The 27,828-nt window shown below is 37.6% G+C and overlaps 2 protein-coding genes across 5 annotated transcripts; both read right to left on the reverse strand.

Annotated features, from left to right (window-relative positions):
• Positions 1–226: 226 nt before the first annotated feature.
• LOC143884027 (Radical SAM superfamily protein) lies at positions 227–9,870 on the reverse strand. 3 transcript variants are annotated; one of them, XR_013252646.1, is made up of 10 exons: positions 9,716–9,870; positions 9,433–9,595; positions 8,478–8,588; positions 8,185–8,319; positions 7,539–7,643; positions 2,317–2,486; positions 2,116–2,215; positions 1,169–1,526; positions 727–837; positions 227–412 (listed from the first exon to the last, which is right to left on the reverse strand). XR_013252646.1 is itself a non-coding variant. In XM_077387386.1 (8 exons), exons 1-8 carry the CDS (start codon positions 9,817–9,819, stop codon positions 1,284–1,286), a joined length of 1,131 nt encoding a protein of 376 aa, XP_077243501.1. In that variant the 5' UTR covers positions 9,820–9,870; the 3' UTR covers positions 1,114–1,283. The 3 variants fall into 3 exon arrangements, 1 of the variants encoding a protein (XP_077243501.1); XR_013252645.1 differs by lacking the exon at positions 227–412 and having other exon boundaries at positions 559–837; XM_077387386.1 differs by lacking the exons at positions 227–412; positions 727–837 and having other exon boundaries at positions 1,114–1,526.
• A 4,009-nt stretch (positions 9,871–13,879) lies between these two features.
• On the reverse strand, positions 13,880–25,256 carry LOC143884028 (putative UDP-3-O-acylglucosamine N-acyltransferase 2, mitochondrial). Of its 2 annotated transcripts, none has more exons than XM_077387388.1 (11): positions 25,119–25,256; positions 24,602–24,784; positions 22,798–23,005; positions 21,185–21,261; positions 17,044–17,093; positions 16,618–16,682; positions 16,399–16,450; positions 15,753–15,823; positions 15,397–15,463; positions 14,540–14,597; positions 13,880–14,446 (listed from the first exon to the last, which is right to left on the reverse strand). In XM_077387388.1, the coding sequence occupies exons 2-11, from the start codon at positions 24,780–24,782 to the stop codon at positions 14,394–14,396; spliced, it is 882 nt and encodes a 293-aa protein (XP_077243503.1). In that variant the 5' UTR covers positions 24,783–24,784; positions 25,119–25,256; the 3' UTR covers positions 13,880–14,393. The 2 variants fall into 2 exon arrangements, with proteins under 2 accessions (XP_077243503.1, XP_077243502.1); XM_077387387.1 differs by having other exon boundaries at positions 14,526–14,597.
• Positions 25,257–27,828: the final 2,572 nt, after the last annotated feature.

Genomic DNA, 27,828 nt, shown 5'->3' on the forward strand with positions numbered 1-27,828 from the left:
CTCGTATTCATAAGATATATCCGAGTGATTCAAGAAAAATCATCAATGAAGGCAACAAAGTAACAAATGCCAGACAGAGGAAGTTAGAAACAATTGGGGATGGTCCCAAAACTTCAAAGATCATAATTTAAGCAGAAAATAAACTTTAATTAATATTGGGATAAAAAATGGTTCTTGAATATTTCAACAAATAACAAGTCTTGCACCGAAGATTCATTAAATTTTAGGAATTTAAAAGCTATGAAAACAAAAAAATATACAGTCTCGGTACAGGAATGTGAACATGTGTCAGAAAATCATTTGATCCTCATTCATGACTAATTATGAATGGTGAGCTCAAGGGCCAAATTGAGTCAAAATGTACAAGTCACCACTCTCACAACCACCTCAATCATCTTCCTCCTTTTTAGGTCTTGAAAAACACAATACAAGGGAAAGAAGGTTATACCATAGTTGAAATCTTTCGCATGAGTAACAATTTGAAGAAAATTATGGAACATGAAGAACAGATGATAATGCGGGGAGAACCTTAAGGCTTCCCCCCTCTAGACGCAAAAGTAACAAAACCATTTATTATTTAAACATTATCTTTACTATGTCAAAGAGAAAATGTTATCAGTCACCAGACAAAAAAAAAGTCAGATGCTTGCTAAAAGTACTGCTCAATGTAGGGAAAATACATCCAAAAAAGTGCTTCCATTCTCTGTAACAGAACATGGTATGTACCTGTTATGGACAAGCAAGACAAATTGAAGACTCCATGCATACAGCAAAATGGCACCGCAGCACCTTTAGGCTTGAAAGTTCCCAACTTTCGGCTTCTCTTTCTTTGATCCCCTGCCACATGAATAAGCCCTCTAATACATTTACTTGAAAGACAGAAGTGCCCTTTATTACAACAGATTTCCGGTAATTACAGTTAGAACAATGCAAAATATGAAACCTCTGGTAGATAATGAAATTTGAGACGATATGTGGTTCATAAATGAAATTTAAGGTAAATTCAATCAAACACTCCATAAGTACTCATTTTATGTGATTCCATGGCAGAACTTTTGTTCTGTGCAATGACCTCCAGATTTAAGAGTTGACATTTTGTGAAAACTGATACAGTATAAGAACATGCAAATTATGTTAGGCGTAAGCCTTAAAAGAGAAAACAACTTACATGAGTAGCAATCCCTCTGGTCTGAACTTTACACAAAGAAAGCCTCGCGACAAAAATGGTTATATCCAAAATTGATTACAGGAAAAACCCGGGAAAAAATTGAGTTCAGAGAGTATCAGAGATGAAGGTCTTCAATGTCAGTTAAGAGGCTTGCGCTCTCCACAGATCTCTGTTCTGAACGGTTCACCACCAGCTGACCACATGCACCACTAATATCCTGACCCATTTGTTGGCGAACTGTTGTCCGGATGTTATATACACCTCTTAGGATTTTCTGAAAGCTTCTAACATTCAGCTCAGTGCTGGTTGTGAAACTGCTCAAACTACCAATTGGATTGAAAGGTATCAGGTTTACAACCTACAATGATGGCAAGCACAATCAAAACCATATGATTGGAAAACAAAGCAGGTCTTAAGGCTCCGTTTCTTTCGATGTAAAATGGAAGTAAAAAAATTTTACGCCCATTTTAAGTTATACCCATTTTATGTCGAAAGAAACAGAGCTTAATGAAAGAAAACAGAATTGCCCCTCAAAATACATGAAATGATGAGGTGTCACAGTCAAGCTTGTATAACGTAATAGGAATTTGATACTACTCTAGGCCCAAATGAAGCAGCACAAATAACTATAGCATTCCATATATGAGCACATTGAGAATTTCATTTTTTCTTAATTGAACAAGGCTTTCCCAAATGGTGTTAGGTTCTTCTCTATGCACCAGAATTGTTAAATACTACATCAAAAGTAATCACTGGCTTGGCAAAGTTTCATTTTTCTTAATGATTGTCTGAAATCTATTTTGATTTTCCAAAGTTGCCTTTTTTTTTTCTTAAACTTTTGACATTCATCCAGCACAATGAGGCCCTTATGGGCGGTATCTAAACAATGGTAGACCGAAATTTGGTCATTTGTTTCAGAGGCTGTAATATCAAAATATAAATCTCACCACTTGAAGCTTGTCTAACAATTTGCCCAGCTGGTGGGCATGCTGCTCTTCATCATTCACCCCATCAAGCATGATGTACTCAATAAAGATTTTCTGTTGACTGGAAAATCAAGGACCCAGCATGAAAAACTCCAAACTCTGAAATGATAACTAAAATATATAGGGGCTCACAGCTAATAAAAACTGCCACAAGACTCTTACCTGTTTTTCTGATAGACTTGCAATGCATCCATGAGTTTTTCAAGAGGGAAGGCTCGTGCTGCAGGCATAATCTGGCAACGGATATCTTGAACAGGCGCATGCAATGACACGGCCAAATTCACACATGGCAGGTCATTGTGCAGCTTGTTGATGGCATGAACTATCCCAACCTACACAAAGTTAGATGCATACAATATACATGCATTTCAGTTGTAATTAATTCTTTTAATGGTACTTCAGTTGTAATTAATTACATTTCAGTTGCAACTACATTTATTTCGCAGCGGCAACCAGCTACAAACATTTTACAGCATCAAGTTGTTTCACTCTAGCTATGTTTTAAATACCTTCCAAACTGGATTTTATCATCAAAGGGAAAAGCTCATTTAAAGACCAGGTGTATCATGGGTAACATTTACATGACTTGGTAATCCATAACGATCTCAAGAAATGAGCCAGCAACTGTGTAAAATGATTTTAATATGAAGCAGAAAGAAAGATGCCGAAAGAGGTTTTGTTAGTCAAGACTCAGTTCTTTGCTTCAGTAATTTCACAAGAGGACAACACATTAATATTTATATAAGTGGTAAGACAAATGTGTGTTCCATGGAACATGTTCATCTTGTCAACTAAATAATGATGACGGTATGCAGTGAGCCCCTTTGTAAAGGCAACTACTTGTTCTTTACTTGCGACGTAGCTAAGAAAAACTAGACAGTCTTTGACCTTCTCACAGACGAAATGATAATTTATCTCAATGTGTTTTGTCCTAGCACAAAAACAGGGTTCTGAGAGAGCTTGATAGCACTCTAGCACCAAAGAAGATATGAGAACCTGATCTCAAATGTAGCACATGAAATAGATGCCTTAGCAGTGTGAGCACAGTTATGGCACAGGCCATAGATCTATACTTTACCTCTGCACTCCATCTAGCCACTTCCTCTGCCTCTTGCTATTCCATGATATTAGAAAGCCATTTAGTAAAAACACAATGACCTAATACAAAACTGCATGCGTCTGGATCTCCTGTCCAATCTGTATTTGAATATCAATACATTCTGATTGTCACATCCTGCTTGGTTCTGTAGGGTAGGCTATGATCCAACATACCCCTGATGTATCTTAATATTTGCTTGACTACCTAAGGATGCTCCTCTCTTGGGTAATGAATGTATTGATAATCCTGATGTACTGCATGTTAGAAATCCATTTAGTAAAAACACAATGCCCTGATACCAAACTGCATGCATGTGGATCTCCTGCCCAATCTGCATTTGAATGTCAATACACTCTGATTGTCTCATAGATCAATTTTTTTTATTTATCACTCCTTATTATGATAACAACAACTACATATACAAAATACGAATATCATTATAGAGTGAGAATGCTTGATCCGAGGATAGCCTTTAAATTCATAATTTGTGGAATTTGAGGAGAGCAAAAAAGGAGAGTATCATCTGTGAATTGCAAATGGGACACCTCAACCTCATATTGACTGATTTAAAGCCTCAATCATTTCAAATTTTCTGCCCTTTACCATAAGACGGCTCAAAGTTCCAGCGACAATAAAAAGTAAAAAGGGGGAAAGCGGATCTCCTTGACGCAAGAAGAATCCTCTAGGGGAGCCATTAATGAGGATAGAGAACCAAGCCGATCATAGGCAACTTTTGATCCACCCTCTCCATCGTGAGCCAAAGCCCATCCTCCTAAACAAATAATCTAAACAAGGCCACTTCACTCGGTCATAAGCTTTTTCCATATCCAGTTTGCAATGATTCCCCCAATTCCCGTTGTTGAAAATAGATCCACAGCCTCATTTGCAATCAGTGAGCAATTCAAAATTTGTCTTTGGCTAACAAAAGCACACCGACTTTTAGAGATAATCTTAGGGAAGACCCTTTTAAGGCGTTCGGCTTATACCTTTGCTAGAACCTTGTATAAACAACCAACAAGACTGATAGAGCGGAAGTCTGACACCCAAGAAGCGCCTTTCACTTTAGGGATTAAAGCTATGAAGGTAGCACCTGTGCCTCTATCCAAATCCATCCCCTCATGAAACTCTCTAAAAATCTCATATGCCGTCCTTGACATAAGGCTAACATCACTGAAAAAAGTCTAACCAGAAGCCATTCGGTCCTGGAGCTCTATCTCGACCAAGAGAGAAAACTCCCCACTCAACCTCCTCCTCCACAAATGGTTTCTCCAGGGATAAATTGTCCTCCTCTCCCAAACTGCCAAACTCCGCCTCTTCGGGTTCAGGTCACACGATTCGTTCTAAGTGAGAATGCTTGAAGAATAGAGTTTTGTCAAACTTACTTCTCCTGTAGGTCGTAGCCATGTACTTACGACCAGATGTCGTAGCTATGTACTTAAGAGCAGATGGGAATCTAGTACATCAAATAATGTGAGTTTCCTATTTTCACAATAGCTCTTTTTATAATTCCATTTCTCAACTCCATCAATGTGACAATGAAGAAGATGAAATATCGTTTTTTTTTTCCTTTTTGAAAAACATGAGCCTTGGTACAACAGTAAGGTTGCTCCATTGTGACCTGGTGGTTATGAGTTCGAGTCACAGCCTCTATGCAAAGCAGGGGTAAGGCTGCGTACTTCTAGCCCTCCCTAGACCCCGCAATGGCGGGAGCCTCATACACTGGGCCGCCCTGAAAAACTACAACCTACAAAGTTACTTGATTAGTGGGGTGCTTATACTTTCATCAAACCTAGATCCACTTTTTTGAGTTTTTTCTTTTCCTTCCTTTAATCTTTCTCAGTTTTAAAATAAAGTAGCCTTTGCAACTAACGTTGTTAACCTATTCTATGCTTTTCCTATTTTGATATTCTATATGACTTCATAAATTGGTTCAACTCCAACCGATTTTCACCTCAAAAGCAACCCACTGATGCCTTCATACAATTTCATAGTTTTTTTTTTTTTGGGAGAGTTGCTTAATATTAATACAATTTCATAGCTGATTTTTTATTCCTTATTTCTTCTGTTCATTTTTCTGGATTAGTGACAGAAATCGTATCAATGAAAGAAGGAAAAATTACACCAAGGGAACAAAAAAGGGAATGATTAAATCATTTAATCAGCAATCCTGTGCTAGCAATCAGAAGCAAAGAGAGCATTAAAAAATCAAGCTGGAATCAGAAAATTTTAATATATATATATATATCTATGAGAAAACTGTTGGTGAGCTTAAGCGCACCATTTTTTTGGTGTGCTTAAGTTGTTATAACGCCTCCCATTGGTGCGCTTAAGCGGGACCCAAACATTTAAACGAATGGGAGGCGTTATAACCAGTGTTTAAAAATGCGGATGCAATGCGGAACGCGGCCGAAGAAAATCCTCGTCGACTCGGCACGGACGCGGCCTAGAATGCGGTCGACGCGGCCAAGTCAATTGAGTCTAGTTTTTATAAAAAAAATGATAATAACTCATCTTGTATTTTATTAATTAACAGATGTCAACAAGTTATTACAATCCCAAAAAACTCTCACAAGCCAATTTATTTAAAAAGAAAAGGCAAGCTGGGTTACTGCAACAATCTGAACCGTCCATTGATTTGATATTTGGTCCCTTTTCTTCCCCGGACCAGCCCCCTCTAGTGCACTTGTGATTACTCTTTTACACTAGAAGGGGTTCCCAAGAAGAAAAATGGGTGAATGCCATTTCCCTAAATGTATTATGTTTTTGCAGGAATATATGATTCTTTGGTCCCACCCCTTGTAGTGTAAAAGTATGGCCATAAAAACTCTAGATGGAGCTGGCCAAAGAAAGAAAAGGGGGTGGATATATCACTTCCTAATATCTAATGAAGGTCAATGATGGCAGGTGTGAGAGGATGGGACAAAGAATGCACTTGTGCCCCACTTATTCTTCCTACCTATTAACGTACACCCTATTCTTCCTACACATCTTAGGCATACAGAGAAAGCCAGAGCACATTTACTCTAAAATGACTAGCTTACGGTGGTAGGCATCATGAGTGATATATTAGCACCTTGTTTTTACTTGGTACAACCTCTTCTTGTATGTTTATGATCACTCTTTTACACAACAGGGTGCTGTCCCGTGTAAAATAATGCTGAATATATTACCTGCCATTTACAGCACTAAAAAATTTCAAATCCTGCCAAAGGTTTTTAGGGTTTTGCTATTTTCTAAACGTGGTGTGAATGAAAGAAGATCCCATGATCGAACGGTTCAGATTTCAAGTGTTTTAACCATTCGAATAAAGCATTATCGTTCTCCTCTTACCTCAAACTAGAAACAAGCAAGAAACGAACCACCATGCAGCTTTTCTTTTGCCACGGCGACGATCTAGAAATCAGACGATGATGAGGGCTTTTCATGGGATGGAGGAGAATGGCTTTAAACCTAAATTTATAGGTATGAATCTAATGATTTTTTAGTGGAACAAATCTTGTTTTTTCTCTTTTTTTACAAGGTGGGGGAGTCACGAAACAGTGATGGCCGCTAGATTAGTGTTCAAATCGGCAAAACTCAACCAGACTCGGCCCGGACTCGCCGAGTCCGTGACTCCTGAACGCGGCCATCACTATTCCGCGTCGACTCGGCCGAGTTCCGAACCGAGTCGACGAGTTTTTAAACACTGGTTATAACAATTTAAGCGCACCAAAAAAATGGTGAGCTTAAGCGCACCAACAGTTTTCTCATATATATATATATATATATATATATATATATATATATATATATATATATATGAGAAAACGGTTCCTACACATGTGTAGAGAGTTCTCTACACACTAGCTTAAAATACAGTGGAGGCCCACATTGTTTGGGTGATCCAAGCCATCCATTTTAAAGGCCCTCACATAGATAGGGTGTCTACAAAAAATCAGATCCATAGGATCATCCCAACCCTACGATTTGTGGAGGTAAAATGGATGTCTTTAAACCTTCACAAATTAGTCCATTTTTTCCCTCCACAGTTCGAATGGTTAGGATGATCCTATGGATCTGATTTTTTGTGGACACCCTATCTATGTGAGGGCCTTAAAAATGAATGGTTTGGATCACCCAAATAATGTGGCCCCCACTGTATTTTAAGCTAGTGTGTAGATAACTTATCTACACATATGTGTAGGAACCGTTCTCTCTCTCTCTCTCTCTCTCTATATATATATATATATATATCAGAAGAACATAAAAGAGGAGTTTCAATATATAGTCAGTTCAGACTACCTACAGTGGATACTGTAATTCTCTTGGGTGAGATTTGAAACGGGAATCCTGTCATGATCCGTACAGCTTCGACTATAGCAGCATAATTGTTCAATGGTTCGCCCATTCCCTGCAGTTTCACGTGGCATTGAGAACTTTATATCTTCGCCAAAAATTTGGTTTAGAGCTATATTTGTCTAAAATACATGATTCAGGAATAATAATTTTGTGCTTCAAAAGTAAAACAATGCCTTATTGGAAACTGCAGCCCTGTTACGCATCTGCTCCTCATTAACAGCATTTTTTGACAGGTAAGTGTTAAGGTCGAAGCCTCGAACTCTTATGTTATAAAAAAAAAGTTTAGAGGAAAAAATCAAATTTTTAGAAGCCAGAGCAGAGTGGAATCAGAATCATGGAGGAGACACTCCCAAAGTTAAGCCTATGTGATGCCAGGCATTTCTACACGTTTAATGTGTTTGAATAAGTCTAGAGGAAAATACTGAAATTTTGTTCAAATTTTAGAACAATTTGGGATCCAAATGAGTGCTCAAAATAATCAAAATGGAAGAACTACCCATATTCAAGAAACAAAGCCAATGTCATATTAAAAAATCTACATTTAAATAACATCGGGAATAAGTTGAGAATCCCCACAAAAGGAATATATATACCATGAAAACAACATTGCGTATGTGTGACAAGCGAGATGCATGGACCAATTGTTCCACTATCTCTCCCGACGATAGATTGGTCTTAAATCCCATGCTTCCAGTTGCACAGAACTTACAACCCATTTTGCAGCCTACCTGAAACAAGGAGAAGAAAAACGTATCGTTTTAAAAGCATAAGCAGCTAGTAGAAAAAAAAAATACCAACATTTCAATAATTCTCCGAAACAGAACATACATCACAGATGTATTTAACAGAGCATACAATACTGATGTATCACAAAAAAATATGATACCTGGGATGATACACACAGGGTTGATCGTGGACCTCCAGACCGAGGTTTTCCACCATAACTTCCTAAACGTGTATCATATCTCATAATTACAGCTTCCACAGAAGCGCCATTCTGGTCATGAAAAGAATGACATGATATATCAACCACTAGTGAAAATGAAAATAGATCTTAACGCTTAACATTTAAATTAACATAACCGCATAAAGTAACAATAACCACAGTTGTCGTCACATTGATTGCAGAAGTAAAAGAGCTAGAAGGAACACAGTCAACAGTGTTAATACTTAATACACCAAATAATATATTAAAAAATGATGATGATAGCAAGTGTAATAGTAGTAATGGATATGAGCATACCCAATCTCTCATTTCCTTTCCTGAAAAATATATGAGTGATGTCTAGGGCAGAAGAAGTAGAATTACTTATAAACACGCCAACCACTTTCCATGAATAAACCGCTTCAAGTTTTCAATCGAAATTTAAAAATGCAATCCATTATTCTCTTTTTCTGAAATCCCTTTAAATGAGAAATGCTCAAAGAATCAGATTAGAACAAGACTGAATAACCATGCTACAAACCATATTCCCCTATCTAAAGGTAATACACCCTTGTCCTTTCCTACATAAAGAAGATCCAGTAAGTATTATCCCATAGCAAATACACATGGTAATTATCATTATGAATCGTTCCACGCACACGTCTGGACTCTGGGAACACAATTATGGAAACTGTATATCTCAATTTTATGGTTTCCAATATATTGGGTCTACTAGTTTTAGGGTAATTATGGTTTCCAATAAATTGGATGCTATTGTTAGGGTTTCAAACATATTGGATGCTAGAGTCAGGGTTTCAAATATAATAATGGGACCATAGAAAGTACTTTTAGGTTTTTTCTTTTTCTTATGTTCGTTAGGGGAAAAATTCTTCAAGGGAAAAAAAAAACAGAATACCTGAAGCTTTATAAGAAGCTTGGTGGTGACGTTGTCTTTGGATTCGAATACTGAGGTGAGAGTAGAAGTAGTAGTTCGGAACTTGGAAAGAAGCAAGGGGTACGCAGAAGAAGGCAATGAGGGAGCATCGTGTGGCTGAGAATTAGGGTTTTGAAGAACGTACCTGAAAATATCAATGCAAAAAAGATGTTAGGGTTTTTATAATCAATCAAATGATATAGAATTACATATAATAGAGAGAGAGAGAGAGAGAGAGAGAGAGAGAGAGAGAGAGAGAGATTACTTCCATATGATGGGGATGAAGTGAGTGTTGATTCCTGCCCTTTCGAATTCGGTTTTGATCTCGGAGAGATTGAAAACCGAGCGAAAACCCATTGATTGCTCCATCAATGCACACAATTTTGCCCTAAAGCGTGGTGTTTCTGTCTGTGTGGAATATAGTATATACATGCTGTGGCTACTGATATTGGCACTACCATGTTTTAATAAAAGCAAAAACTCAGATGGTCTTTTGTTGTTTAATTCGCTTCTGAGAGATATTGGCACTACCATGTTATAATAAATGCAAAAAATCAGATTGTCTTTTGTTTTTAATTAGCTTCTGAGAGAGCTTTTGGGAACTGTAATAACCTTTGACAGCTGTTTAAATAATAAAATACAAGACGACTCAGTGCAATTATCAAAATATTGTAGCTCCAATATCAGATCCTTCATTTTTTTATCGTCATTTCCCGAGATAAAAAAAACCCTACACATATATCTCTCTCTCTCTCTCTCTCTCTCTCTCTCTCTCTGCCTGTATGCTCTGAAGAAACTCGATCTCTCTATTAGCTTTGACCGGGAGTTCAAGCCATCCTCTAGACAGATGATCATCGTGTATGACTTATATACACCATTTAGTTCTGCATATAAGCCATAGGCAAAGCTTATTTTCCAGTCTCTCTAATTGACGCACTGGATCATGAAGCATCAATTTGCAAACTAGATTATCATGTCAAGCTTATCACAGCCTTCACGAATATATTTACTGACTGATGTATTGAATGAACATATGGAAGTGAGTTCCACCCTCTTGAATTACACTGACATATGTAATGAAAGTCCACCTTAGTATGCTTCATGATTAATGGTAAGATCTTAGAAGCAGGAACCTTCTCTCGGGGTGTCGCTCCCATCTTGGAACTTCGATTTAACGATCATTAGGAAGGACCTTCCAGGGAGCACGACCCCAGAGAGATGGGAACTGCTCTAATGATGGTCCCAGTCTGCTTCTATTACTCTATAAGTCCCACCATCACAAACTTCAAACTCCTCCAATTCTTCGAAGTACTTCATTGGAGCAAGTACAAAGGCTTGTACACACCATTTCATGAAGATGGTTAGAAATTAGCTTTTAGATGTACTTAAATTTTGAAAGATACATATGAAAATGATTAGAAACTATTATTTTTTGATGCACTTGAATTTTGAAAGATATATAAAGAAAATATTACATACACGCTCCTATGGCGGCGCTCCCAAACTTAGACTCTTCTAGACCCACGCTTCCCCGCCCCCGCTTCGTGCTTCAAAGAGTAAGATAAATAGCACTCCTATTATCATCATAAAATGGTGTGTACACAGATAGTGATAATAAGATCTGAAAGAATACACAAAGCAATACAATTCAATGAATGTTCCTGATATTAATTGATATTCTTCTTCTGTTGAGGACTTGGAGACACCATCATATTTATTGTACTTTCACGGTATTAAAAAATCTCCCTGATGACATGCATCATCCAGTTGTAACACGTTGAGATAGTTGTGATCTTATAATTGTTTAACATTAACGTACCTGGAGGCCCAGACCCTTTAAGTTCACACTCTTCCTTTAGCTCTAGGATCAGAACTTGTCGATTATCCTATACCTAGCCAATGGACAAGAGTGTGAAGTTAAAAGGAAGAACTTGTCGATTATCCTATATCTAGCCAACGGACAAGTTCGTGTTAGCCTTTTCTAATGCATACAATCCACACAACCAACCACAACCATTTCCTCTTAGGATCTTTTAAAAAAGTTTATCATCAAAGGTTGTAAGAGCATTTCATTTTAAAAAAAGAAAGATTGTATGAACTCCTAGCTTTCTGCGAAATTGCCTAGCAAATCCACGCCTCTTGTCTTTCTTTCCATCATTTCCCATATTTATCATTCCTATTCAAGCCGTTGGATCTTTATATTTATGAGATGATCATTTTCTTTGCAGCTTTCATGCGCTTGACGAAGCTGAAAGGTCTTTACACGACGCCTTGTGTGTGCTGTCCCAAACAGTGACCGACAGCAGGGCATTATTCGGAGGTGAATGGCCTGAGATGCTAATGGCAAAAGAAGTGGACGAACTAGCACGAAAAACACCAGGGAAGAAGTTTCATGCTATCAGGCTTTCTCACGTGTACTCCAGGCCATACCCACAACCATAGCTGACAATGCAGGTTTGGACAGTGCAGAGTTGGTTAATCAGCTTCGCGCAGAGCACCGCAAGGAGGGAACTAGTGCTGGGATTGATGTCATCTCTTGGGGTGTAAGTGAAATGAAATGCCACTCTAGTTGAAAAGAGTTTCAGGATTGCTTGGTGTTTGTGATGGGCATGCACCCCATTTATCTTTTGCTGCTTCTTTTTTATTTTTTTATTTTTTATGACATAGGGTATTCCCACCCCAGTTTTTAGGGCGGGCTAATCCCTACGGATGCACGCCATCACCCATATTTATCTTTCGCTTATGGGTCTTGCTTTTTTGCAGGTAGGAGATATGGAGAAGCTCGGAATATCGGAGTCATTTAAAGTAAAGCAAACTGTACTACTTTCTGCAACCGAGGCTGCCGAGATGATTCTGAGAGTCGACGAGATCATCTCTTGTGCCCCGAATAAAAGAGAAGATAGAATGTGAGAGGATGACTGAGTTGGCTTCTGTATGGATCTGCTGAACTCCCCGTTTGTTTTTAGAGAGTTGCTACTGAGATGAGTTGATATGAAGACTGTTTTGGTGGTCACGCATTTGAAGAAAGGGTGTTGAGTTTTTTTTTTTTCTTTGGCTTAAAGATGGTTGAATCAGAGGTTCTTTTTGGTTCAATTTTTTGCCTTCAAACTTGCTACTAATCCAAGGAGTCTGATAGCACCAAGTGTATCGAGGTCATGCAGTTTGGGGAAAGGGTCGTGAGTTTTTTTACTTTGGCTTAAAGATTGTTTCTTTGTGTTTTTTTTTTTGCCTTTGAACTTGCAACTAATACGAGGAGTCTGATAGCAGCAAGTGTATTAAAGTCCACGAACCTAATCAGAACCTGATAATAGTGCTGATGTAGTCATACACAGAGATCAGGTATTCTTGTATTTATCAATGCAAATGATCCCATGAATTTCTTTTCATGAAATATTAGTTTATTCAGTGATGGGAGAGGGAAAAGGAGCGTGGGAGGGAGGGAATTGAGAGGCCGAGAGCGGCGAGAGGGTGAGAAGTGGGTGAAAAATAAGGAAAAGAAGAACTACGGGCCATTTGGATACACGGATTTGATTTCTTTAAAATTGTAGAAGAGAGGAGAAGAAGTGGACCAGACGTCGTTTTTGACTCATCGCCCTTCTTTCTGTCGGCAAGAGAGTAGCAAATCCTCCCATATTTCCAAGTTTTAAAAATCTCAAGATGCGGGAGAGATTTATAAAACCTGAATTTCTCACTTAAAATCTAAGAAACACTGTCAGGACAGCATACAGCAGCTTGATCATCAACCCTCTTTTACACTGCTTTCAAACTAAAAACTTGGATTCTAAAATCCGCGTATCCAAACGGCCCCTACGGGGTCAGTTTGGTTGCGTGTAGTTGCCATGTATAGTAGTGGTGAATTAGAAATGTTGTAGTTAAATGAAATGATAGCGTAAACGTTTACACTGGTAAAATTTATTGAAAATTTTTACCTCAGAATTTTTTTCCCGCCGTTTTGTTTGAACAATGTAAAGGAGGGGGCTTAAAATGGGATGTAAATTTTTATTTTTTTTTCCGATTTCTTTTGGGGGACAAAATTCCCATCTCTCCCAGGATCCAAAATTTCATATCCTGCACTTCATTGTGAATTGGTCCTTCTAAGTCACCAAATGATCCTATGCCCTTTAATTTTGGAGGCTTTCCCAGTTCTCCTATCTACAATCATCTACATCACAATTCACAACAGAGGGTGCAGATTGGTAGGATTGAAATTAAAGAATCCTGCATCATTACTGCAACAAAACAAACACAGCGACAAATGAGCAAATTAAAAAACAAACACACAAAACGACACAATAAAGAAAGAAAAAAACATCTAACATAACAATACACCCGTCAATGAAACAAACAAAAAACCAAAACTAATACATGAAAAATTGACGACAATCTAAATTACAAAATTAAACCAAAAGATCAGCATTACACACAACCACGCACAAGTGCAGTACACATAAATATGAACCAAGGTAACCAAGGACAAATCCAAAACAATGTGAAAGCAAACATTATAGAACAACACATTCGTTCTTTTATGCTCCAGGGTAACACTGGCATTCTGCCTGGTTCCATAATTCTATTTTTTTTTCAATTTATGGAGACTTTTTCTTTTTTTGATCAGTCGAACAACAACTATAATAGAGAGGACAGAGAAAGACTACAACAGATGAGGAAAATTAAATTCCTACGAATGAATATAATATGCAGTGTCATGAGTCAATGCTGAATAGCCCATGCAGTATTACAAGACCAAAACCGGCCACAACCTTGGATACTACCACCACCACCACTGCCGCCAGACTGGGTCCTGTCCTGCCACAATCAATGGGTGTACTTTCCATTTGCTCTACAAGGACTCCACTGTCCACTCCAAATGCCAGAAACAATAGACATGCACCATGGATTCATGACAAACAAATCTGAGCATACTAACTCAGTGTGTCACCTTCTTAGAAATTCTCCGTAGAGTAGCAACTTGCCTCCGCCATTCTTGGATTTGAACCTGTAAAGTCGTAGAGATTTTTATGTGCATCAAGTGAAGTATTACATTAATAGAGAGAGAAAGGAAATGAGATCTCTACTGCAGGAAAACCACCATAGTCGCCCGACTCTGCAATGTCCTTTGTCACACAGCTATTAGCTGCAAGCCGGACCTGCAATCCCCATGGAATAAGATGCTAGCAAGCTGTACATGTAGAGCATCCAAAGGATGCCCTCAGACCATCAAGTCATTGACAATGCAGACAAAATAATAATTATTTATCCATAGTAATTTCACTATTCGAAGATGGATGAGGCTTTGTTGGCGCCAAAGATAACGCCAGAAACACAATAATTAGTGAACAAACATACCGGAAATAATGTTCTATAAATATTAATATTTACATTAAGTTAGGAAAATGCTAGCAATCTTAGTGGATGAAAATTTTGGCATGCAATGATAGGGACCCACGACAGGGCTCCTGCCTCTCCTTGTATTATGATATGGGTCCCATCCCATAAGCCAATCAACTTGCGCATATTACACACAGATTTTTTCCCTGTGAAAGGTTACTAGCATCCCTCTAACAAGTTATCAACTTATAAAGAGATATTCCAAGAAACAAGTAAAAGTGTAGAGGTTGTGTAAGGCATCAAATTGATATGAGCATCCAAGGAGCCTGCTTAGCGAAAAATCATATTAAAAATGCACGATTGTTGCTGAAGAATTGTCAGTTAAAAAACAAAAAACTCACTGACAACTCCAAAGAGAAGTGAGGAAGTTGGATTTTGGTTTCAAGATAATCACTCATCAGTGATAACTGATAAGTTAATGCAGCCAGTAACTTGTCAAGGACCCACGCAAGGGATTATGAGAGTAGAATTTTCAGCTGTGCTATCCATTTTTCATCTAGCTACAATATGACCGTGGGTTGCAGATTTGGTTAGTTGAATCAGGTGATTGAAACGCACCTTTGATGCAATGGAAACGTGATCGCGAATAGCTACCTTACCTCCCAAAGTTACATAATCTCCAATCCTACAAACAAACAATCCAAGATTATAACGGATTGAATAATTCAAAATTCACTAAGATGCCGCTCCAAATTCTTAAGCCAAGTTCGTTTAAGATTATGACAACCTAGTGTGAGTGCCAAACTGATTATTGGACTAAAATTTAAACGTAATTTTGAGTCCAATGCTTGGTTTGGCACTATAATCGGTTGTCGTAATCTAAAACAAATTGGCCTTTAGTCACAATGAATAATTGGATCATACACTTGGTAAATCTTCAAGTGCAACGAAAGTTCAGATTACAAATTACATACGTCACGGAACCTGCAATCCCAACTTGTCCACAAAGCATGCAACACTTGCCAAGAACGACATTGTGACCTATCTGCAAAATGAAGATTCAGTCATAACTAACTACAGAAAAGATAAAACCAATAAATTGACATTGAGAACAATTTGTAGCAACCTTTTGTCATCTTTCTTTTGGTCGGTAAGGTGGCAGCTTTTATTTTTATTTTCTGTTTGCTACTTTATCATATAATCTAGTCTATGAGCTCAACATTGTAGTGTCATTACTATTGTTGCAAAGGTCCAACTCAGAATTTTTTTTATTGAAATATTCTCCACAGAGTCCTGGTAAAGCCTTTTTTTTTTTCAAGATCAATAACTTGTTGTCAAAGTGGTGCATTACTAACTAACAGTGACAAGAAAGCCTTATCTATTGCCATTTCAAAAAAAAAGAAAAAAAGAAAAGAAAGCCTTATCTATTAATTGCATGCACATCCTTTGATCTTAGTGTCCAGAGTCCAGAATAGGACTGGTTACAAACCCACATCTGTTTTCTCAATATTATAAAACTTCTCCAACTTTGAAATCTTAAGTTATGAAACAATTTCTTATTACGGCATGAGAGCGAATTTTCAAATCAATGGTGACATTCTGTTGCAATGTAGAACCCACCTGAACCAAATTATCTATCTTGGAATGATCCCCTATAGCTGTATCTCTCCAACTGCATAAACAAAAGCATTGCATAATGCTGAGTTAGAAACGAAAAATATAAGTCACCTAACTGTTATTGGAATAACGAACTTTCTAGTTGGATACTTGACCATTCTCCATAAAACTAGAGAAAACCCAACCACAAATAAAAACATTTAAATGTAATACATGTCTCACCTGCCCCTATCAATGCATGTATTAGCACCTACTTCCACTTGGTTCCCTACCCTTACATACAAGAGCTGTAACAGAAAAAAGGTATGTGTTGTATTACTGGTTCAAATCTCAACTAGATATAAAAAATCATTGCTCCTCAAGGTAATTGACTCAAGACTCTTTTATGGTTTTAAGGTTTCCAATGGTGCCAAGCTTAAATATATGCTGTTTTTCTCAAGGTACTTGCTTATCAATTAAAAAAGTAACTAGTAGGCAGTCAATGAATGGTTTAATTGTTGATGCAACAAACAGAAAATCAGTGAAAGCTAGAAAAAGAAAATTCTAAAAATATCAAAATATACAATTATGCATGGCATTCCCTTTCTTGCAAAAACAAAGCTACATAAAATTACTGAATTATAATCATTTAATAATAACATCACCAACTTGAGGCTTCTTCAATATATTTCCTTGCTCGTCTACAAAAAACCCAAATCCTGTTGAGAAACAAAATCACATGTCAAGTTCAAATGATGTGAAATGCAACAAGCCAATAACAAACAAATTACATGTTACAATGCAACTTAACCGTAAGCGCAAGAAATCATCTGCAAAGATAATATAAAGATTGTGATGGAAAGGGTTACGTCTGGCATCCTTCTACAGGTCCTAACCACAAAAGAATCATTAAAACACTCTAGTCAATGACTGACTGGGCTGAGTTGACCTAATTTCACCTTACCAAATTAATCAAAGATTTGACTGCCTCAGTTGAGTCGATGAAAAGCTTTAGCCTGATCAATGAAAATCTCATTGGACTTGGCTGGGTTGACTAGCCCAGGCCACTCGACAGGTCCATGTTTCAGTCCAAATTTCCAAACACTGCTGCAAACAATTGCACTTGCTTGTAGCAATTGAAAAATAAGCATAAGTTAAACAGAATATTCTAATCACTGTTATCATGGAGAACACCAAGAAAATGTGGCCACTGGGAGAGCATTGACATGATCTTTTGTCATTTTAAAATTCCTGGGGCAAAACGCTGGAACATTAGAATACTGATGAGAGTAAGAGGTGTAGTATGCGAACCTTACTCCCAAGTTACAAAAGTCGAGTTTAATTTATATCCAACTTTCATTTCTAGAACCTTACTCCCAAGTTACAAAAACTCAGTTTAAAATTCACTCCATTGGAGTGAAGAACCATATATACAACTAACCTCATTAAATACCTAAGTGTCCTTGGGTTTACACCCTGATTTCAATTTGAGTGCAATTTGGGGTTTTTTGGATTGCAAATCTAATTTCATGCCCAAACCCAGCTTAAGATCAGATACCACCTGCAAGTACATAACATCCTGTCAGCCTCCACCTATAAAATTTTTTTCTATATCTTTCCTAAGACTTTCCTTCCATAATTTCTCCACGTTCCTAAGAATATGGATATAGAGTTGATTTGTAGTTTACATATTTTATGCAGGGCTGCAAGCAAATTTTTAACCTGTTTAAATCACACGCAGTCACAAATTATTGTGATACTTGGCAAAGTATGTGAGAGGACCAAGCATTATATACCCGTATGTCTAAATGTTTTGCAACATTGCCAACAACTCGAAGAGTGGAGTTTTCAAACTCCCGGGCTGAATTAAATGATGAATGCAAAGTCAGAGAAGTTATGAACCCTACTCGTCAACGCATCAACATTCAGCATTGGTCGTTGATTCCAAAAGCAAGCTGAAGGAGATGCGGTCGATGTTTGTTCAATGATCAGTTGAAGGATCACGATTTCCACATTATAATAAAAATAGAACACGTGGAAGCTAATATCAGTACTTCTGACAGAATTATGTAAGTTCAATAGAAAAATTAAATGAGACAATAGAAAAACTTGACAAGATCTATTATATAAGCATAATTCATTCTCAGGATATGGGTATTTGTCTTTGGACTTCCATAGTCTATACCAAGGTTTTAAATTTCGGTTTCGATACCGGTTTCGGGCCCCACAAAAATCGAAATTTCCCTCGAAATCCGGCAGATTGGTAAAAACAATATTTTAGTCATTATCGAAATCCCTGACCGAAATTTCGGGATAATTATGAAGTAATTAAAAAGTAAAAAAAAAAGGTCGAAATCCCTAAAATTTTGCACGGAATTTCGTGCGAAATAATTACACATTTCGGGTAAGTGCCGTTTCGGTTTCAGTCTCCACCGAAATCCGAAATTTCGGATTTCGGTAGAAATTTAAAACCGTGGTCTATACTAGTTTTTTGCCACTGAACTAGTTCTTGACTTGTACAATGGGAGCATACCAAAGCTTTCACCAAATACACTCAAGACAATCAAGCTCAAGTGCTCAATAAAATTCAAGCAATCCAAGTGTTGCACGCAGAAAAAAAAGCAAACGGGGGAAAATCTACAAGGATATCTAAGATGGTCAATCTTAAGAAAAAGAGGTTTCTAGTAGGAACTTATAAAAAGCAAAAGCACAAGATTGGAAAATGCTGAATTCTAAAGAACTTCAATGACAGTACCTATAAAGTTCAAGAAAGCAATCCCAAAGTGTTGCACGAAGGGGAAAAAAGCAAAAGGGAGAAAATCTACAAGGATATCTACGATAGTCTATCTTAAGAAAGAGAGGTTGCTAATTATTTTTAACCATCCAAAAGCACAAGAATGGAAAAGCTGGATTCTGAAGAACTTCAATGAAAGTGCCTATACAACATATCTGCCATGTTCGAAAGGAAGTTACTGAAAAAACAGTACAGCAGTTGGATGTGAAACTGGAAGACGACTAATAGTAAAATCAAATCATCAATATCTTAAGGCAAGGACAACCTGCGACAGTCAATGTGTTGATTTCTGAGGAAGAACATCAAGAGATATTGCCCCTTTGAAGATGACAATTTGAGACAAACTGTTTCGAACTTAAGGAAAATCATACAAATCAATATCTATAAATAGTACAGAGGGAAACTAAGGAAGGGAGTGGAAGAGGTTGAAAAGGAGCTGTAAAGGATTCCAAAAGGATCATACTGATTACTGATGACATTATCTGACATCAGTAGTTGGTCCCATGCACTTATGGGCCTTAAACTACAAGGGCGACTCTGGTTTGAACTTAAATGATTGGTCGTTACTTTGAATTGAATGTAGGAGCTATTATCTAAGAGGCATAAAAAGATCATTGGGTTCCAGAAAGCTAGAAAGGGATTTGCTTCTTTCTTTGATTTATACAAGCCCAAATAATTTCATAATGGTTTTGTTTAGCTGTTTCCAATGGTTATGAGTAAGACACAAAAAACAAACAAGGGCAGAGACCTAATTACTAATTAGGGTTTTAGGTGATTTGTGCATGATTATGTACATATATGCATTTTTGGGTATTCATGTAAGTTGACTTTGAAAATTCCTCTGTTCTTTGAGCTTTTTTCTCAGGACATTGATCTATTTTGATGAAATATGGTCGATGTATCTCTTTGGCATAGTTCCTAAGACTTATCTTGGTTTATTTTATAATTTTCTTTATCTTCGGATTGTATCAGTTTCAGGCTGTGTCAAAAGTGGCAAATTTTGCTTTGATAATATGTGTAAAAGAATAAAGTACATAAAAGAGGCAAATAAATGAATAATCAAAATACAGTATACATAGCAAATATGCCATAAATGAAATCTAAAAGCTCTTTCGAAAAGCCACGATACTGTTCAGTTGTAACGAGCGGTATGAGGCAGATAAAGTCAGGTATCTAAGAGTTACGTTACTTTTGTAAGGTTCCAGTATCAGCACCAAAGAAAAACTTGCTACAATATAAGCATTTACTCAGCCAGAAAGGGCTAGAAACATGTGCATAGAAAAAACACCATCTCACTCAACAGAAAAATTGAGAATGTCCATGTAACCCTGATTTCCTATGATTTGTGGACACAGACACGGGTGGTGCGTATCAACATGGACACGAAGTGTCGGAGACGGCAACCCCCAAAATGTAGAAACGGAATATTTTGATTGCAAGAAAAACAATTTCAACATAATTTTTTCTTGAATTATTTTTATTTCCATTGCAAGAAAAACAATTTTGACATAATTTTTTCTTGATTTTTTTATTTCCATGATTTAGAGAGAAATGATATTATTATGGTTAAATTAGAGTGATATTATAATAAATTGTAGGTCCTCTGAGCAAAAATTATATAGGGTTGGTTCAGATTATCTTTTTCCATGTAAAAAAGGTAGGACACTTTAGAAATATTTTACCTGTCCAAACTTTTTTTTTTCAACCTGTAGCTTTTCCAGCAAATTCTTGCAATCCAAACACGTTATACAGGCTTGAGTAGAGAATTTTTTTTCAAAAACATGAGAAGTGTCATATGAAAATCAGATGCTATATTCCATATCAAAATAGTGATTTCATAGTCAAATAAATAAATAAACTATAAACACAAGCTCATAACTCCATTTCAAAACACACACACACACGCACGCACACACGCGCACACACACCCACCCACCCACACACACACACACACACATAATTTGTCTCACAAGGCAACAACATCATACACTGCAAGTTAGTGAAATTGAGTCTTACCATCTTGACCGATGCATACACCATTGTGGATAACACACGAATTGCCCACAGAACAGTTACTAAGTGAAACATTATACCTACACAAAATTCAGTAGCATTAAAAGTAAATTATAATTTTAAGAGGAAGGTGGTTTGATGAATTGTATAGATCAAGCATGAGTATTAAATGGCCAGAGCATAGTATCCTAAAATGATCTGATTGAAAAAACAGCTAGTCATACATAAAATTCAGTAGCATTAACAGTAAATTATAGTTTTGAGAGGAAGATGGTGAGATTGGTTGTATAGATTAAGCATGAGTATTAAATTGGCCAGAACATAATATCCTAAAATGATCTGATTGGAAAAAAAAAAGCTAGTCAACACATGAATACATAAAGAAGCCTTCAGAATAACTACTAACAGATTTTAAAAAATCCTAAAGGTGACATACGAAGTCTGAGTTGCAAGTGACATATAAGAATTAATTCATATTGATGTAGGACTGGTTCGGGAAGACAACTAAGTATGCTAATTTTATCACGGCAGGGTTGGTAAGGGATAAAGGAATTTAGGTCTATTAGATGGGTATGAAGTAAAGAATAGAGAGCAGGTTTATAGGGTGTAGATAACAGGATGGGACGTATACTAGCTGGTCTCTGAAATTCCATCTAAATTTCCTTCTTGGTCTAGTTTTTCTTAATTCGCTACTTCTTGCACATCCTTTGGTGCCAATGAAGAAGTCTTTGTTGAAATTCAATGTCTTCTTCGTGACATTGTTCGAGGTGTATGATTACAATTTGACCGTTGCATACACTTCTCTTTTAAGGATACCACAAGACTATAGATCCATTGCAGAAATAGTTCCAAAAGTAATGTCCGAGGAAGATACACTCTCCTCGAACTTAGGAAAGCATTACTTTGGGTACAAATCACATGCAATTCATATAAATATAGCTATGTAACAAATACTTATATAGTATATCTAAGAACAAAATTCTCAGCAGTATAAGGACACATATTTTCTGTCATTAGTAACAAAACACGTGTCAAATGACTTAGTCAACTCCCAATGACTTGAGAGCTCTCATTACATTGACTATTTAATCCTACTACAAATAAACCAAGACTCTTCAAACCCATCATGGAAAGTAACCCACTTCAAGTCCCACAAATACAAGGACTCACTTATGTTATAATGTATGCCTTTGTGGTTACTTAACAAGCTAAGTGATTAATTACAAATGATTTAAATGCCCCTATCACTTAAGATTTACATAATAAAAATGTGGGTCCACATTTAAAACAAAAAATCACTTAAGATTTACATAATAAAAATGTCGGTGCACATTTAAAAAAAAAAAAAAAAAAAAAACGTGGGGGTCCCATTTTAAGCACCTACAACTTAAAGAAATCAAGTAATATTAGTAGGAAAAGATTGAGGTACCCCTCTTATAACTAAGAGGCCTAAAAGGCACCTGAAGGATACTTAAAATTAAAATATAGGGCTTAGAATGGTCCCCATCAATGCAAGACTTATATAGAACCGATACCAGTTAGATATGATGATATAAATGATGAATATTACATTATGCACTCAAGCAAATGATTGCAAAATATAGTAGAAATCGTACCCTATTTTGGTCGACTGCCCAATCATAACAGAAGGCCCTACAACAGCTCCTGATCCAATATGAACATTTGCACCAAGAAAGGATTTTGGATGAACTGCCGCACCAATTTCTATGACTGCAGTTGGATCTATACAAGCCAATTTGTGGACAAAACCACCCCCATTATGCCACTTCTCAAACTCTGAAGAACCAGTGACAGGAATATCCTCTGATCTTGAAGACAGTATATGTACTCATTAGTACACAGAAACAAGCCACAACAACAGAGACCATAGTAAATCTCATTGCAATATTTTCATTATCTAAACATGGATTGAAGTTATGCAACATAATTATTCATGAAATTATACCAAACATGGATAAAAGGGAGACAAATTCATAAATCACATAATTATAAAAAACTAAATAAATCATATAAAACAGTATCTCGCACACCATTCTAATAAAAAAAAGTAATTTTCATGACCATAAGTAAAAATAAAAATGTCATAAGAAAAGTTAAAAGAAAATATATCTTTTAGTGCTAAAATCTGGCAACTGATCCTTTGTCTCCTTTTTTGTTCACGATAGTGGCTGAGACACATATCCGTATGCTGCATAAGGCTATATGTTCTGGGCTGATTGATGTATTTGTGATCAATCAATACTTCTGGGTCAGAGATCACCCATTTTAACATGCAGATGATAATCTCCTTTTTAGCAGGGCCAATGATGAGAAGGTGAGGAATCTTAATGCGGTGTTGAGATGCTATGAGGAAGTTGCTGCTTTTTAAAAAAAAATGCTATGAGGCGGTTGTTTCTTTTAATAAAATAAGAACACGAGAGGTGACTCTTGGAGAGAGACATTTTCTCTCTTGAATGGGAGTCTTTTACTCTTCCAAGGCTGTGTTCTGTCTATAAAACAGAACTATTCTTCCACCTAAAACACAACTGTTTTACAGCGACTGTTTTACAAATACAGAGTATACAGATTTCTCTCTAGTTTTTGCTCTTTTCTCCTCCGTTCTGTGTTTGAGCACGGTTCTAAGGGAATTCAAAGTGGACCATTAAGCGAGTGCACGTCTAGCGGAGCCTGTTAGGGTTGTTTTACCTTGGAGCATCAAGCCGCAGATCCTGGTTGCACCTTAGGGTCAAATACGATTAGGATGTCAAATTGTCAAATATATCACAACATGGTGAATGATCAAACACACTGGACTCCCGCACATAACGTATTTCATCCCCCTCGTTTAACTATCTCAATAAAGAATGTGATTGATTCAAGGAGCATCTTGAGATTAAGGTCAATGCAGATGATATAACTAGTAAATATTTTCCTCCTCATGTCAATTTATTTCAATGTCGAGGTGTTCTTTGGAATATGGACAGTTATTTCCCATAATATGCTGAATGTGGGGGCATTGGCGCCTCACCTACCATTCCGGATATTCAAGCAAGCCCTTTGTGTTATCTTCTAGATAAATAGACTAACTGGACTCTAATTCGCATTATGATGCAGCCCACACCCAACTTATAGTCGCATTGGGTCTCGTAGGCTCTATATGGTTTTTGGTTTTTTTTTTTCTGAATCTGAATATAATCCAAATTTTTTCATCTGCGGAATACCACAAAGATTGCCTTTCAGATACTTGGAAGGTTCAACTTCTAAAAATTATTGTGTCTCGTCTCGGTTGTAGGGCATCTCCACTTAGTATTCCTCATCAAAACGCGTGTCAATTCTAGTTATACATGTAACAAGGATACTGAGCCAATTGTCGTTGTTAGGGACAAATAATTGTATTAGAAAAGGTGGAAGTGGAGTTACCCGCATTGATGGAAGCCCCTGATCTGAATCGATCAAAGGAGTGATCAGACACATGTCGACAAAAAACAGAAAGATAAGATCTTGATGAATCACAGCGCTCCTCCTTCCATCTCCTCTTGGATACTAAACCCAACGCCTTAATCTGCAAATTAACTGCTGCTTTTCCTACTGCAACAGTCATAACTGCATAACCAATAAAGGGAAATAATTATTCCTTTTTTGTTTTTTTATGGTTGCCTTCCAATTATCAAACACCAATCATTCAGCATAAGCATTACATTCCAGTGTCAATAGAATTAAAAACTTGCTAACTAGTAAAACCAAGATCGGATTTGAATAGGAACTAGCCAATTTTAACAAAGAAGAACAATCAGGCAAGCAAAAAAAAAAAAAAAAACAAAGGTTTAGGGCTTTAGAGAGAAACAAGATTAAGGTTTAAGGTTTATAGATTAGAAAAACAGGGAATGAAACTTGGAATGCCTTGTTAATTCATGTTTTGATAATGGGACGAGCTCACCTTTAGTGAGACCAGAGAGAGAGAGAGACTACTTCTCTTTCTTCGCTTCTCCTCCTACTCGCTCCTCATCCTTTTCTTTCGTAGAATAGCCTGATTTATTTTGGGGACTGATATACGCACGACCATGTTTTGATAATGGAACGAGCTCACCTTCTTTTATATTTTTCTAGGGAATTGCTAGCGTCCATCGCTAGCAATTTAGCGGAAAGTCATTTTGCAGCTGGCTTTTGCATTTGAGAGCAGCCACAGAGGTTCAATTTTTGGCAGATTTTGTCTTATCTATTTATTCATACGAAGTGGCAGTTGTATCAACCAAAAGTCAGCCGCGAAATAAATCCTCCTGTGAACACGCATAGACACGAAGTGCTAGTCCCGAGCACATACATGATCCGTGGTTCGGAAGACCATGGAATGTGTGGTCCTCTTTCCCCTATGAGGTGGAACACAACATTTTAGATCTCTTCCCCATTGAAGATGTGGATGGGAAGATTAAGGGGCCGTTTGGATACCGGATTTTAGAATTCAGGTTTTTAGTTTGAAAATAGTGTAAAAAATAGGCTTCATGATCAAGCTGTTATCAGCTGTCGTGACATCATTTCTTGGATTTTAAGTAAGAAATATAGGTTTTAGAAATCTCTCACACATCCTAAGATTTCTAAAACTTGGAAACATGGGAAGATCTACTGCTGCTGTCTTACTATTGGGAGGAAGAAGGGCGAGAAATCAGAAAACGACGGCTGGTCTCTTTCTTCTCTTGTCTCCCATCTACAATTTTGAAGAAATCATGAATTCTAAAATCCGTGTATCCAAACGGCCCCTAAAAGTATTTCCTCTACGTGGAACCCTCATTTTCCTCTGAATAAAGGTAGTGGCTTTGCTTTTGTGCTTGCAAAATATTCAAAACCAAGAAATTATATGGTGACCCACCGTCATGTCCCTCGTGGGTGGAGCCCTCATCTTTAAAAGTATTTCCTGAGAAATGAGAAATGATCCCCTTTTCATTATTTGGGACACCCAGCTACAGTGTATCTATGACTGAAAATGTGCTGATGTACTTCACATTTTAAGCAGTGAAGTGACCTGATTGAATGTCGCTGGGTGTCCCAAGTGATGAAAAGGGCCGCATTTATCATTTTCCTATTTCCTCTATGTGGAGCACTCATGTTCCTCTATTCAAGGCGGTACCACCTGCACGGGACTTGACGGTGTGGACCCCGATCCGAGAGAGGCGGGGGGACGAGCCCCCCAGAAAGTCTCTAGATCATCCACGTGAAGGAGAGCTCCACCAAGGAACTCTCGAAAGAGTGCCCCTCACAGCATGAGTGACGATGTAGAGTGAGATACCTCTCGATTCGGGGACTAGCCCGGATTCGAGGCGTACCTTAAACAAAGAAAGAGTCGTCATCCAAGGAAGTAGGCCCTGGATCCCATGCTGTGCTCTGTCGCAAAAGATAACCAGAGATACAAAAGGTCCGTGCCTGATGACGAATGGGGAAGGGGTTAGGCGCCCCTAATTCGCCCAAGTGCAAGCATCTGGTCTCTTATGCCATTTATTATTAACTTTGAAGAGTTTTGGACGAAAATCATGCGAAATGGGAACGAATATATTCGAGATAACGTCTAGCTAATCATGCATGTCTTGGAGATGAATAAGAAGCACACACAAAAGAAAATGAAAGACATGCCACCTAAGAATAGCTAGGTTATGAGTGTCATGCCTAATTGGTGTCTAAGTTCCGATGGGCAAACACATGCACACTACACTAAAGGTATAAGGTCTGTACAAGAAAGTAAGAAAACACAGCAAAACATACAATATGACAAACCCTAGACTCTAATGCGATACTTGACTCGGACCAAGATGGCCATCCATCCTGGCTGCACTACGTATCCCGGCCTCGGGAAGAATCAGAGTCAACGTAGTTCGACGACCTATGCTAAACTACAATGCTTAACCCTCTAGGACCGCTATCCTAGACTCGATCAACTAGACCTGACTAGTTTTTAAAGCTTCTTGCGCCATTACTTAAGTTCAAGTGAATGGTAATTTTTAGGACTCCCTATATGCCATAACTAATGCAAGTGGACCCTACACCCTATGTGTGACTAGGCTGTGCGTCCTAAGAAAAACCATGGGCTATCTAAGCGCGTTTTAGTCTAGCCATCAGCTCGACTAAGTGTCTAACCGACCACGACTCGAGGCCTCCTAACTCTGAGGACACTCACACGACAAGACTCAGCATATCAACACAAACAGGACAGACTCCTAACTCTAAGACACCCCAAACGCCTAGGACAGACTCCTAACTCTATGGGAAGATCTTTTGAAAATTGTTGGTAAGGTTATTTTGAAGAATTTTTGTAGTTTTGGAAGGTTTGAAAGGTTTTGAAGCTTATAGAAGTTTTTTGAAGTTGTGAAGTTATGACTGAACTCAGGATGCCAGTTGCAAGCCCGAGCTGCCTACGTACCCCTCAGTTAGGAATCAAGCCATCCGTAGTTCGGACTGAATTTTCCTAACTACACTCTTAATGACTCAAGATTTTTGAGATTTTTGATGTTTTGAAGCGTTTTTGTTATTTTTGACACAAGATGACAGAATCTTATCATCATAAGGGTAGGACAGACTCCAGATATTCCGCAAAGGTTGGACAACATCCTATGCTTTGCGGGGGAATTGGACAGAGCCACGACTCTGCAAGGGTTGGACAA

The sequence above is a fragment of the Tasmannia lanceolata genome, unplaced genomic scaffold (assembly GCF_043159265.1).
Source record: "Tasmannia lanceolata isolate RefF3 unplaced genomic scaffold, GAP_Taslan_0.1 ptg000008l, whole genome shotgun sequence".
Taxonomy (NCBI): Eukaryota; Viridiplantae; Streptophyta; class Magnoliopsida; order Canellales; family Winteraceae; genus Tasmannia; species Tasmannia lanceolata.